Below are 13,326 nucleotides of genomic sequence, written 5' to 3' on the forward strand. Positions count from 1 at the left end.
GCCTGCAACTCAGTAAAACGTTAGGCCAAAACATCTTGCCTGAAACCCCCAACCCTTAGGAATGCCATATTAGAAATGTGTACCACCAGGTCTGGTTTCGTAAACCTGAGTCGACTTGGATCCCAGGGAAAGAGAAGCTGCATTCCTAATTCAAGGCTTGCCTAATTAAAACATAAAATTTAACACAGGCACTACAATCTAGAGGCTCAGAACCATGCTTGAAACCACAGCTCTGCCAGCAGCACAGAGCTACAACCTCTGGGGGCAGAACTGTACCCTCTGCCAGCTGGCACCTCAGCTGCAGACCTGTGAAACTGGATCTGGACACGAAGATACGAATCAGGGAGGCTAAACAGGATATTTTAGAAACACTGTCACATGCTCTCTGAAATCGTTATAAGGACTCTGAATACCTAACTATGCTTTGTTTATTTAGTATATTTTAACTACTTGATGATATGCATCTCATTTAGATTTACTGACAAATTTTACTCCCAAGCATATGGTATTTAATATTTCCAAACGATACCACCAAGAGTCTGTTGAGCTGATTTGGTCACAGACCGCATGCAGTTAATACCTCAAAGTCATATGCAACTAAATACGGACTTTTACACTCTGAAATGTGAACTGTGTCCCAATACTCATGGACAGTAAGTTGATTAATACTCAGTAACAGTAAAGTAAGGTGTTGGTCTAATATTATTAAAAGTACACACGGAATTACCCAAAAAATAAAACCTATTTGTCCATGTAAACATTAATAAATCTCAAGGGAATGTAGAAGGAAAATAAAAGTCGCAATGTGGAATAGTTTTTTATTTTCAGTGGAACCAAGACTAATATCTCGTACAGGTATTCAAAACAGTGAAACATGGACCTGAGGTGTATTTAAAAGCGAGAACCTTTTACCCAAAGACAAAACATGCAAAACATGGAGGCATGCAAAGGGTTGTGGGAGTATGGAACAAGCTACCCATCCCGTTGATGAAGCCAATACTCTGGCTACTTCCAAGAAACAGCTGGCAGGAGATTTTTAAATCAATTAACTACTACTAAATAGATGAGTCTAATTGTCTCCGCTCGTTTGGAACTTTTGTAATGTTCGTAGGAATGGTTCATGGAGAAAGAAAGGCTCTCACTGTCTCCCAGAAACCCAACAGAAATCCCAGTACTGCGTTGGCAGCAGTCCAAGAGCCCAGGAATGGCTTCAAATTAGAATGGAACTGTCCGCTCAGCCAAACACAGCTTTCCCAAGTCAACACCTAAGCAGTTCACTTTTAATCAACCACAACTCTTCAATAAACGACTTAAAGGGTCAATGAACACAACTCTCAATTTAGCATTCACACTGTTAAGGGATCAAGACAACACAGCTAACGCTGACTCATTACTTTAGACATGCAGCCAGTTGCATTCATTTCTTCTCTAGCTTAAGAGAATGGAAATAGAGAACCTGGCATCAATTAATGCTGTGAAGAGAACTATAAAGATGCTGCAAAATGACACTAAAACAATCCAAACATAAGCAGACCGATTTCAAGTCACAGACTGCAAACATACATGAAAAGAAGTATCAGTGCACAGTAACAGAAGTTTCATACAGAAGACCCATTTGTAAGTTATCTTCCATCACTTTAGAGGAGCAAATAGAGAGCCCTGGGGTTTTTCCACTCCTGTTTTCATCGTGTTTGGTTACATTTAAATTTGAAGAGGCAGCATAGTATTCTTCTTTTTTATCTGCAGAAGGAAAGCGTGATAAAAGCAGAGCTTGCATTCTGTCGCGCATCCATTCTTCCAGAGCTGTTTATTACAGCAAATAGGATCTCGTTCATCTCCCAAGTCAAGTGTGCATTTTACCATCAAGAGCACACTTCACAGGAATGGTAACCGAGAGGTATGCTGTGCCAGTTTACACAAGTCGTCTCATGAGAGACATGCGCCACCTTGTGGTTGATCAAGGTTTTGCTGGTTATCCCCAAACAGTAACCTCATGAACATCAACACCTACCTTGAATTTTCAGATGTGATTACGTTTTTCCTGAATAAAACTCAGAAACACTGTTTTTTTCTGCTCTGTTCAATACAGCATGATTTGGTGCTCAACGGAGGTCTCTCACAGGCATTTTTCTAGGATTCAATGCAAATTTCACTCTGGAAGCAACTCTTTTAAAAGGCACGGGATTTAAACAAGCAGCAGAAGCCCTCACATGAATCTAATCTTCATCATTTTTTTATAAATTTAAAATCACAGCTAGAGTTTACCACTTCCTGTTCAAAGAGGCAAATACTGCACACAAAGCACAAACCTAACAGGGGAGCAGGAGATGATAAGGAAATAGAGCACAGCTGAAGACAGAAAACACAGCATAAAGATAGAAGTAAGATGCAGAATAATCTAACTCTTCATGCTCAAATGCATTCCAGTCTCTAATCTACCTCTAGCTTCTGCACTGAAATTTTTCCCCCATATACAACTAAAAGAACCCAGATCCAACAGAGCAATGATAGTGATTTTTAGTGATCTCTGATAGGGCAAAACTCAGTAACACAATGCAACTTGCACAAGCTATACAAGGAAATGAAGGATAATTAAGAAACACCTGACTCAAAGGTTTTTCTACAGAAAACAGAACCAACATTAAAGTCAACGGATCTGGAAACAGGAGTAGTGCTTAAAATATCTGTCTCCCTTTAAAGGTAACAGCACTTATAGATAGGCTGGTATTGAGCTACAGTGTCTGTCTTATTGTCTCTTGGGAACACAAACACATACATATTCTTTTGACGCTCCTTTATAAGTCTCCCTGTCAGCTAGGGTACCAGCCAGCTGCCTGGGTGGTATGGGTTGCATGAGAGCCCTCTGTGATATTCTCCATGATTATCTTTCTAAAACACAAAATAGAAGCCCCCATAATGGGATAACATATTGTATTCCTCAAGACTTCACAATAGCATCTCAAACAAGGAAGAAAACATTTCAGCACCACATAATTAATTGGCTGCTGTCCACAAGACAGCCTAGCCTTGTTTATCTTCTTTGGTTTGTTTCTGTCTGCTTTTCCTTTCTGGGGGTGGAAAGAAAGGAGTGCGGGGGGGAGTAAGATTCAAAAGACACCCAATATTGAAAATAGAAATCTAAAACGACCCCGTATGAAAATGCGCCCCGTTAAGTCTCACTGGCTCATGTCACTGTTCCAGTACTCACTATTGCACTTGGTTGACAGGCCTTCTGCTGCGTTTCCTTGTGCGCTCCGAGCTGCCTCTTCAGCGCCAATGCCAGGCCTCTTGGCTGCAGCACTGGGAGGATTCGTTTGTTGTGCTGTCGTCTGAAAGCCTGCATACACAAGATAAGCAACTCCATTTCCATAACGGCATGAACACGCTCTGTGGTGTGCGCACTCCACAACAGCACGAAAGGCAGGCTGGCTCGGCCTGCAGAGACGCTCTCATGCCCCAGTTCAACCAGGGGCAGGCAGCAGGGTCAAAAACAACTCGGCAGGTTACCTCGCGGGTTACAAAGCAGCTTTGAAGTTCCAGCTCTAAAAACTCAAATTCTAGCTTCAGAGAAGGTTTAGTCCAGATTGATTTGACTAAAGACGCACAGAAAGGTAATTCAGAACCCAAATCCTTATTTAGAAATACACAGAAAGCATGCCTATTGCATCAAAATCGAACACATGCCACACTAGGCTTAAGTCATACATTATAGGTATTATGTGCTCAGAAGCGATATGGTCTGCACTAACAGAAACATTGTCCTAGTCATTTAACAGTCTGGTCAGTTACAGGCACTTCACGCTATGAAGTACCAGCCTGAATGAACTTCTGATCCACAGGCACAAGTGTGTTCATGTGCATGAGCACAATTTGCACTGTGTGAAATATACTTCAAACCTACCATCCAAACTGTTCCAAAACATCAAACCCAACAGTGCATGCTTGAAAATACACAACCCATTTTACACTAGTCTGTAGAAATAGTCTCATACCATTAGCATCCCCATCTGTTACAGTGCATTAGATACCATCAATAAAAGCTTTATGAAGCCATTAAAAAGCTGGTCAAACTGCAGTCCTGAAATATGAGAGTCAATATAGAAACAGAATGAGTTATCAGATATATACGGTTTCAAAATGTGACGATTCAAAAAGTGTGCCTCATTGCAAAGAAACTGAGAAGGTCCCTAATCCTTTACAGTCAAAACAGGTACAGGGCTGCTCCTCAGATATGACTTTAATATTCATTGTTTTCTGGTGTCTGACTTGAGATGAAGAATGTGGACACACTGCAGCCCTTGAGAACAAGGAGAATGTCCCACTCTTATGCACAGACACCCACATCTTTTAATTCTTGTTTTAAACCCCTAACTGTTTAACTTTGCTTCAGTGGGAAAAGGCAAAATAAAGAACTGCAAAGAGTGAAATAACTTTTTTCTTCTTTAGTCACAAAATTATACTGAGCGGCTCAGCTGATTATGGCGACAAACCTTTCAAAAATATTTTTGGGGTAATAGGCCATATTGGTGTAGGGTAATAAAGATATTTATCTTATAAATCACTTACCCCTCTTCCTCCTCGATTCCTTGATTTCTTCACACATTCGATTAAATTCTGGATCGAGTTCAGCTGCAAACATTGCATGTGCCGTGTCCTTCAGGGTACAGGCTCTGTGCCGGATTATTTTATCTGCAAGGAGAAACCAGTTTTGTATTTTGTGCTCTCTCTCCTTCAGATAAATTCTCTCCTTTCTGTTATAGAGAAACTTGTGTAATGTGAGCTGTTTGCCCATATTTTCTTGCACATGGTGTATTTTTTTTAATTATTATTCATTTTCTCTTTGTTTGCAACATTGTTTTCTACAGATATAATTACAGAAGAAGACATTCTCTCTGAAATGTTAAATCCCTATTCCTTTGAGAAAGACAATAGAAAAATACTTCAAATACAAGGTTGAATAAACAGAGTTTATATTCTTATAGATAGCTTTTAAATTCTACTGACAGAAAGCATTAAGATCATTCGGTTTTGATGCCTTTAATTTGAAGTAAATAAGATATTCCATCAGTAAGAGGTAAGCGATGGCTAGATTCTGAGACGGTACAGGGGATCTCTGAAGACATCCTGATGCACAAAATAAATGCAACACCCAGTTCTAAAGGTTTTCATCAAATATTTTAAACTCCGGAATCAAACGAAATCACAGAAAATCTGAATATCAATACAGATCACACGACTAGGAGAAAGTTTCAGAATGAAAAGTTCTTCTATCAAACTGAAGAATGCTCCCCTGAGCATTAGCAGAATCCTAGCAGCATTGACCCAATGAGACCCTTGAGCCTCATTATGATTTCTTATTTATTGTACGTCTCCAGTCATTGTTTACATGTCTGCATTGTTTACATTCAAACTGTTTACTTGTTTGCTTGTACACTGTTTATTGTTTGTTTGTTTGTATATTGTCTTGATGCACTGTCTGCACTTTGTGTTTTTACACTTGTTTTAACAATCGAGAGACTTTCTGTAAGTAAGAATTCCATTGTACCAGTACATGGACCGGTTACATATGGCAATAAAGTTCAAGTTCAACATGGGGCTGTTCTATCACTCCATCACTGTGTCCTGTTCTATCACTCTTCCTGGGAAGTGCAGTTAAAGGTTACACTAAGATTACAGTGAAGGTTGGCTGGTGGCCGTTATCTCCTGTTGACGATGCCGACGATGTTGGTTTCACACATGCTCTATTAGCCTCAGCTAGGAACTAACAATGACAACAGCAAAACCTCCACACTCTTTTCCCAATAGTCATCCCATTGCAATCCCAGCACTTCGTGCATCGCACTGCGCTGCTTCAAACCTGACACCTTTGGACTGGCTTGCAGGAACAGAATAATTGTTGACTTGATGATTTCAATGCGTCACTGAGCAGTAAGACTGCCATCAATCTTTGGGTTAAAAAAAGATTCCTTCTTCACACCTCCACAGACCCACCCTGATTAAACAGCACCAACAGTCAGCACAATGTTCCCTGTGCATCATCGTTTTTCAGGTCCATCAAATGGAAATCATCATCAATTAAAACACTCAACCAATCTCAACTGTCAACATGTTATTTCTCATTGACCTCTAAGAACACAGAACATTTTCATGGGATTTCTCACAGTATAGCAACAGCAGCCTAAAAACAGGCAGATGAGTCAAGACCGATGTTGACGATCCTAGGCTGACTGGACCCTCAGCCTTGCAGGATGTAACTGGTAAGTCATAGACCCAGCATCCTGGTTTCTCTGGTCTGCCAATTGTTGAAATTGGACATCTAATTCTCCAGACAACTCCTCACAGATGCCAGCAATCATACTATCAGCAACAAGACAATCTTCATTACTTACATGGGGCTTGGTTGTATCTGTGGATGTATCAGCATCAAAAAATTGTCTTTCAGAACAAACGTGCACATTCTTTTTTTGCAATTTTAACTCATCTTCAAATATCAAATTCTTAGCATAGGTAGTCCTCGACTTACAACAGGGTTAGGTTCCGACGATCCCGTCGTAAGTTGATTTCATCGTAAGTCGAAAATTGCGAGCATGTGTATTGCGATACTACACAAACCATACGGATGCGTAAAGAATTAACATGCATAAACGCTACATTGTGTAACACGGCTTTGTTTTTTTTTTACTACTTTTATTTTAGACTGTATGGCTAGAAGGCTTAAAGGCATACCCGTTTGGATCTGATCTTCCATCCAAGTTACTAATAATTTCTCCATTTCATGAATAGGACCTTGTCTTTTTTTTCATTATTACTGTGGCTTTCATAGTCTTTCATGTTAGACGTTACCACCAAACGCCGGGACACGAAAAAAAATGTACAGTACTACGATTAAGGGGACGGCCATGGTAAGAGCGAGTGCTCGGAACTTGCATGCGCTGTAAGTCGAAGACTACCTGTATACGAGTGCTGTCCAGAGCCTAGTACTTTATTATAATAGGGACAAATATTAAGCAAACAATAAACCTATCTGCTTGCACTTGTTGTGCCAAGGCACGCACACACTTCATTTATACTTTTAACCACTACCAAAATTTGTGAGCCATTCAACTTATAATTTTTAGCTCACCGCCAATGAATACTTAATGAACTATACAAATGTTCATAACTACCTATAAATCTTTAAATCTCCAGCTAATTAGCGGACAAAACTAAATTCATTGGAACACAGCCCTGGCAAATATGAAGCCAAGCTGCCCAGTCATGTGTTTGAAGCTGACACTTTGGCTTCCTTCAAAAAAAACAGCTGTATGAGATCCTTGGATCAATAAGCTACTAACAACCAAACAGGCCAGATGGGCCGAATGGCCTCCTCTCATTTTCACTTTATGTTCTTATGAATGGTTCATCGATCTAAGGCACCCACCCTAATGAGGCCATTAAAACAGCAGCACACACAGATACTCTTAAAAAAGCTCCTTGAAACAGCAAACAAAACCCTTGCAAACAATGTTAAGGCTGTAAGGTTTGTGATATATGTTGATGTATACATCTCAAAAGAGACAGCAGTAATTAATCTATATATATAATATATATAAACATTTGACGTGTTAAAGATCTTAAAATGTTTGTGCTGACAAGTGTCCTCTAGACTGCATGTCACCTGCCAGTGTCCTTACCTCCAGGATCTTTGTCTGGATTATATTCTAGAGCGTTGCTACAAATGAGGTCAACATCAGCCAGAAAGTCCTTCACAGTAAGGTATTTGTAGGTGTCGATTTTGGTCATTATCGTTGACAAGTCCATTGGCTGTCTGATAACTTCAAGGTAATCTGACACCTAGAAAAGAGACATCACATTGTAAATAGAGGCAGAAAAAACACAGCACTGGAATAAGAACCAGGTCAAGTGTGCTTCACCTTTACACTTGAACATGTTTAAGTATTTTGACTGATCTACAGTAGGAGCAATACATATTGAGAAAGATTCACTGCTCCCTTTCCAGCTGTCATGCATAGAATACATTGCTAGCCAGCATAAAACAGAAAGCAAAAGCACATAAACTGGACATCAGTGCAGGGTCAACAAGATCGTCAGCCCCAAAGCACCAACTCAGATCTACAAAACTGCACCAATAACTTGTGGCTGAACTGGTAAGGGCACTGACCCAAGTGCCGGCCGAGTTCTATGACCGCAGGTTCAAGCCTGAATCATGTCACTAGCAGACTGTGACTAGGACTCTGCAAACACTGACCTACCCTTGCAGGTTTGCAGTTCTGCCAGGGAGGAAAGCACCTCTCGTCCAAGACTCACTGAACCTCCAGTAGGGGGCAGTGCAGTGCCTGTGACATCTAAAAGAGCAGTGGCTTGAAGGTAGGGGGTTCAGAAGAGTTTGCCTGTGCTTCCTCTTCTCCCTTGTGTGGTCAAGAGCTTCAGATTATAAATTACAATTTTCACACACTTTGAACATGCTACACTAAACAATTGCAGTATTAAGTGTACTGATACTATGAGCTGGAAGCTGGAAGAGATCCTTTGATCAATTAACTACTAACTATTGGGGCGGAGCGGTGGATCTGTGGCTAAGGATCTGCGCCTGTGGCCGGAAGGTTGCCGGTTCAAATCCCGCAGCCGGCAGAGGAATCCTTACTCTGTTGGGCCCCTGAGCAAGGCCCTTAACCCCAACTGCTCCAGGGCGCCATACAATGGCTGACCCTGCGCTCTGACCCCAAGCTTCTCTCCCTGTCTGTGTGTCTGTGTCTCATGGAGAGCAAGCTGGGGTATGCGAAAAGACAAATTCCTAATGCAAGAAATTGTATAGGGCTAATAAAGTGATGTTATGTTATTGGTAGTTAATATTGGCTGGATGGGCCAAATTGCCTCCTATTACTTGTAAACGTTTAATCTTCCTTGTCCAAACATTAATACTTATTTAAACAACTAGGCTTGTGCAGGTGTATAAACAACCTTCCAGTTACATGTCTACAACTCTTAACTACTACTCCTCCAGAAGCTTCAACATAGGCCGCTATGTGATATACAACCAAGCCATAAACCACAAAACAAGTTCAGAGTGATCTAAATGGGATTGAAAATTTCAGTGTTTATTTTCAACAACAAACCCCTTGTGTCATAATGAAGATGAGAAACACTATCCGTATTCTACATTTTACAAACTATTGGAGCCCTGAGCTTCTGCGCTTCTGACAGAATCCAGATAAAAGGATATTTAATTCTGAGATAATATTTCCAAGTCGATCTTTTGTATAATGCATGGCAAAATAACCAAAGCTCAAAAGACACATTCAAAGCTGAATTAAATTATAGGAAGAATGAAATGAGACACAACAGATTCAGAGCCTAGTGATTGGCATCTCCTATCAGCTGTGGGCCAATTACAAATAATGTAAAACAATCAGCTTCTCAACCCAGACACAAGCTTATGAGGGACCAACCGTGTTACACTATGGACAATTTCGCTTGCTGCAACAATCAAACCAAACCAGTTCAAATATCATGCTGAAAAGAGAAGAAAAGAAATGCAACGTGTTCTCTTTTCAGCATGGAATAAACCTTTACTTGTTCCTTTGCAGCCTACGCCTGCTGACGCAGCTACCTACTTGAACCAGTTCAAAGTATGTTTAAATGAGCTTCCCCTGATCAAAGACAAAAAACAGATTCAGATTCAATTCAAGCCCTGACTAGAAGCTGCCGCGAGAACGGCCGACCACCTCCTCGATGTCCACAGGCTTGCTGAAGATGCTGAAGCGCTTGTCAGTGGCTAATCGCTTGGTGACGTCCCTGAGAAAGAGCCGCAGCTCCCGCAGCGTGTTCTCCTCCTGGTCCTCCAGCCTCTTCTGCTCCTCCTGGGACAGCTGGCGAGGCGGAAGGGGCTCGGCGGGCACCAGCTCCTCCAGCGCCTGCAGAGCTGAGTGGGGGCAGGTCAAACGTTAAAATTGCCAGCACAGCCAAAGCACATCCTGCAAGCTCACGAGATCACACCTACGTCTGCTATCACCTCTCCTGCAGATCATTTCCCTGCATCAAGAAGAGATTATTTTTGAGCCACTGAAGTGTTCTGCAGTAAAGTTCACATCAGAACGAGCGTGCATCAACACCACTGACTAAGCAATGTGTGTTAATGCAGATGTTATGCAGTCCAAAGCAGAATGTTGATACGTCGAAAACATACAACTGCAGACTCCAAAATCAGGCGGGTATAACAAAAATTAATTCTTCAATATAATTTCTTCAAAGCCTCATATCTGAACCACAAGCACTCTTCAAACTAGGTCATTTGCTCAACAAACAGCACTGTAAACACTGTAAAGTCTCCACAGAAACCATCCTTTTAGTTATCGCGAGTAAGACTAATAAAACGCGTAATACTATAGCTCCATTTCAGAAAAGACAGTTTTCCCAAAAGTGACACATCTGGAACAGATACTGTGTGCCTCTCTGTTCTTCTTAAACAGACTGAACTCGCAAGCTTCAGGTCTATGCTTACACATATGAGGTATACTCATTATACTCTGCCCCCTTTTTCAACTAAAGAGAGGTAACTGGTTAACTATACGAACTTTCAACTTGTCACCAGATGGCCAGAGAAGTGCACAGTCAGGGGATGCAGCACAGTGTTATACTGACACTGTGTGGCCTTCTAAGCAAGGACTACAAAAAAGACCAGTCAGAGCATTCCCAGAACTAAGAGCTCTGTCATATTCAGACAAGTTAAAAGAACAGACTCTCTTTTGCTGGGAACAAAGAAACCTATGGGGAGATTTGATGGAGGCATTCAACATCTTGAAAGGGATTTTAAAAAACACAGCCCTAACCTCTGCTCCTAAAGTCAGCAGAGACGAGTCCCAGAAAAGAACAAACAGGAAAGAATTGAAAGTGAATTCAGGAATCCGTTTCCTCACAGAGACGTCTGAGTGAGTAAGGAAGAGGAACAAACAGCCAATCAAAGCTGTGAATGCTGATTGAGCAAGAAAAGACCTGATGAGATTCGTAGATATGAAGGGCCTCAATGGCAGGAGGTTAAACAGATCTTCAGCAACAATGAAAATGCTTAGAATTCCACAGTTGCATCAAACTGGCAATATTAAGTGATTCTTTCCAATGCAAGTGTGACAAGACGCAATATGTCAACATTTTTCAAGTTTTGAAAGTATTATGAGAGACATGCTCAGACACCAAGCTAAGTGTCAGAAAATGCAAAGTTAAAATATTAATCTCAAACAGTTTCCCAAGTTCTTCTAAAATGTTTGAGGCTGAAAGATTAAATTAACTCTCTTATTAGAGCATACTCATTGCAAGATGAGACCTGCTGCTGATGGTGTCGGGGAGTTTCAATTTGCACACTACAATTCAGTGATAATGAGTACGATTACCTCACACTGTGCATTTTTATCAAATTTATCTGATCTGGCCAAGAGAACATTGTGTGCTGGAGCTGCCACTATTTTTGACAAATGCGATCCTCTACTGCTTATTTAAAGAAAGAACAATATCAGTGCAACTCTATCTGTCAAACACAGGGCAGCACCGTGGCACTGCAGTTAGCACTGCTGCCCCACCACTCTTGGTTCCAGGATTCAGTTCTGAATCACAGCACCTTTTGTATGAAGCCTGCATGCTCTCTGTCTCTATGTGAGTTTTCTCAAGGTGCACCTGTTTGCTCTCACCTCACAAAGACCTCAAGTCCCACTTTACCCCCAGTGTTTTTCAGGATAGTCACGGTTTGACCTGACCCAGTTGGAAAACGCAGTTTGTCGTTGACCCGTTCCTTTCAAACTGGAAAACGTAAAGGCTTTCCTTTCTCATCAGGCAATTAATGTATTTTAATACATCGGAGGTCATGTGATACCTGTCTATTCCGAAATTAAATTAATTAAAACTTTTGTTTCTGCCATTCAGTTCCTGTAAAACAGTTTCCTTAGATGTTCATGCCCTTATCAACCCCAAAAACAAATCGCAGTGTTTTTTCTCTTTCAATGACTTTATGACAGATTGACATGTTACCCTCACTCCTGGCTCCACTTGGATCACAACTACTGCCAGACTGCTTACAGCTTTTGGTTCCCGCCCAGTTCCACAAAATGGCCAGTGCAAATTGGGATTGCTAGGCATTTTGCAACACTGAAGAGATTTTGTAAGCCAAGCAAATGAAAAAGTTACTGCCATCCTAACTGCGGCATTTCAAAACACAACAGCAAAGTGCTAAAGGCCAGGAACATGTGTTTTAATTCCTAATTGCTCTATTAAAACGTTTGACCCTAAATATCCTTAATGAACAACTGAATGGTTGGTCATCAAGGGCCTTTGATCTAAATAACTTCCACTGATGCAGTTTGTTGAACAAATTTAGACCAGTTTTATTTCATAACTTTCAAAGCCTTTCTTGGGCTCAGTACTCTGCCAAATGAAATCCCATCACTGCCTAGCCTGGGGTTATTCAAGACAAAACTTTCCTTGCTGGAGCTCAGCGCTGCCTTTTAGGCTAATCACGAGAGCATTAGTTTAATTCTGTTAACTGTTCCTTTCTGGGAGATTCTACACATGACTTGAGCTGCGTTTCCAAAGAGCACGAGGCCAGTGAGGTGACGGCTTCTCGAGGAGTGTGAAGTTCTTTTAAATATTATCCAATCAACCATAAAATTCCATTTCAAAAAATGGAGACTCGGCACGCTTGCTAATATGTTCAAGTGACAAGCGGGATTTTAAAGTCACTGACACTTTCCAAGAGAATAAACATGAGCAGGAGAGTAATAAAGCTTGGCAGGTTGCAATAGCTGACAGAGGAGAAAAAGTTCAGTAGAACAGCAAGTGTCCAAATGCAAATATAAAACAAAGTTCCCAAAAGGTGCTACGCCAGATGAAACGGCAAACGCAAACAGTCTTACACTTCTGAGGCATTGTGGTGGCTTAGGAAGTTTATGCCTCGAGGCACAATTTTCACCCTGGGTATCATAACTTTTAAATTGTCTTGGATAGCCTGTATAACTTTATTTGGCTGTTGTTTCTGTTCAACACAATGTCATACATTGACTGCAATATAAAGGTCTGTTTCTCAATTGTTCAAGACCGCCATCCACTACAAGAACCCGATTCATTTTCACCAGTTCTTACTTTTTCATGGACAAAAAAATAGGAATCTATTCCCATTACTAAGAATGCAATGGTCGTCCCCCTATGACAAAGCAAAGATAATATGGCCCAAATCACAAAAACTAAAGCTTACACTTGTCTTTACTGCCTTCAGTTTTTCACTGCAGACATGGACTTGTCAGTCAGGTTTATGTCCACATTTTGACTTCATAGTCAGTGGGA

The 13,326-nt window shown here is 41.0% G+C and overlaps 1 protein-coding gene across 1 annotated transcript in view; it reads right to left on the reverse strand.

Moving 5' to 3' along the window:
• The window catches only part of atad2b (ATPase family AAA domain containing 2B), a 92,218-nt gene that overhangs the window by 40,590 nt on the left and 38,302 nt on the right, over positions 1 to 13,326 (reverse strand). The window contains exons 21-24 of the mRNA XM_088931337.1: positions 9,726 to 9,922; positions 7,674 to 7,833; positions 4,567 to 4,689; positions 3,209 to 3,337 (exon numbers count right to left, since the gene is read on the reverse strand). Of these exons, the coding sequence (XP_088787463.1) occupies positions 3,209 to 3,337; positions 4,567 to 4,689; positions 7,674 to 7,833; positions 9,726 to 9,922 (609 nt within the window). The remainder of the gene's footprint in view (positions 1 to 3,208; positions 3,338 to 4,566; positions 4,690 to 7,673; positions 7,834 to 9,725; positions 9,923 to 13,326) is intronic.

Source organism: Atractosteus spatula, chromosome 2, assembly GCF_055471065.1.
Source record: "Atractosteus spatula isolate fAtrSpa1 chromosome 2, fAtrSpa1.hap1, whole genome shotgun sequence".
Taxonomy (NCBI): Eukaryota; Metazoa; Chordata; class Actinopteri; order Semionotiformes; family Lepisosteidae; genus Atractosteus; species Atractosteus spatula.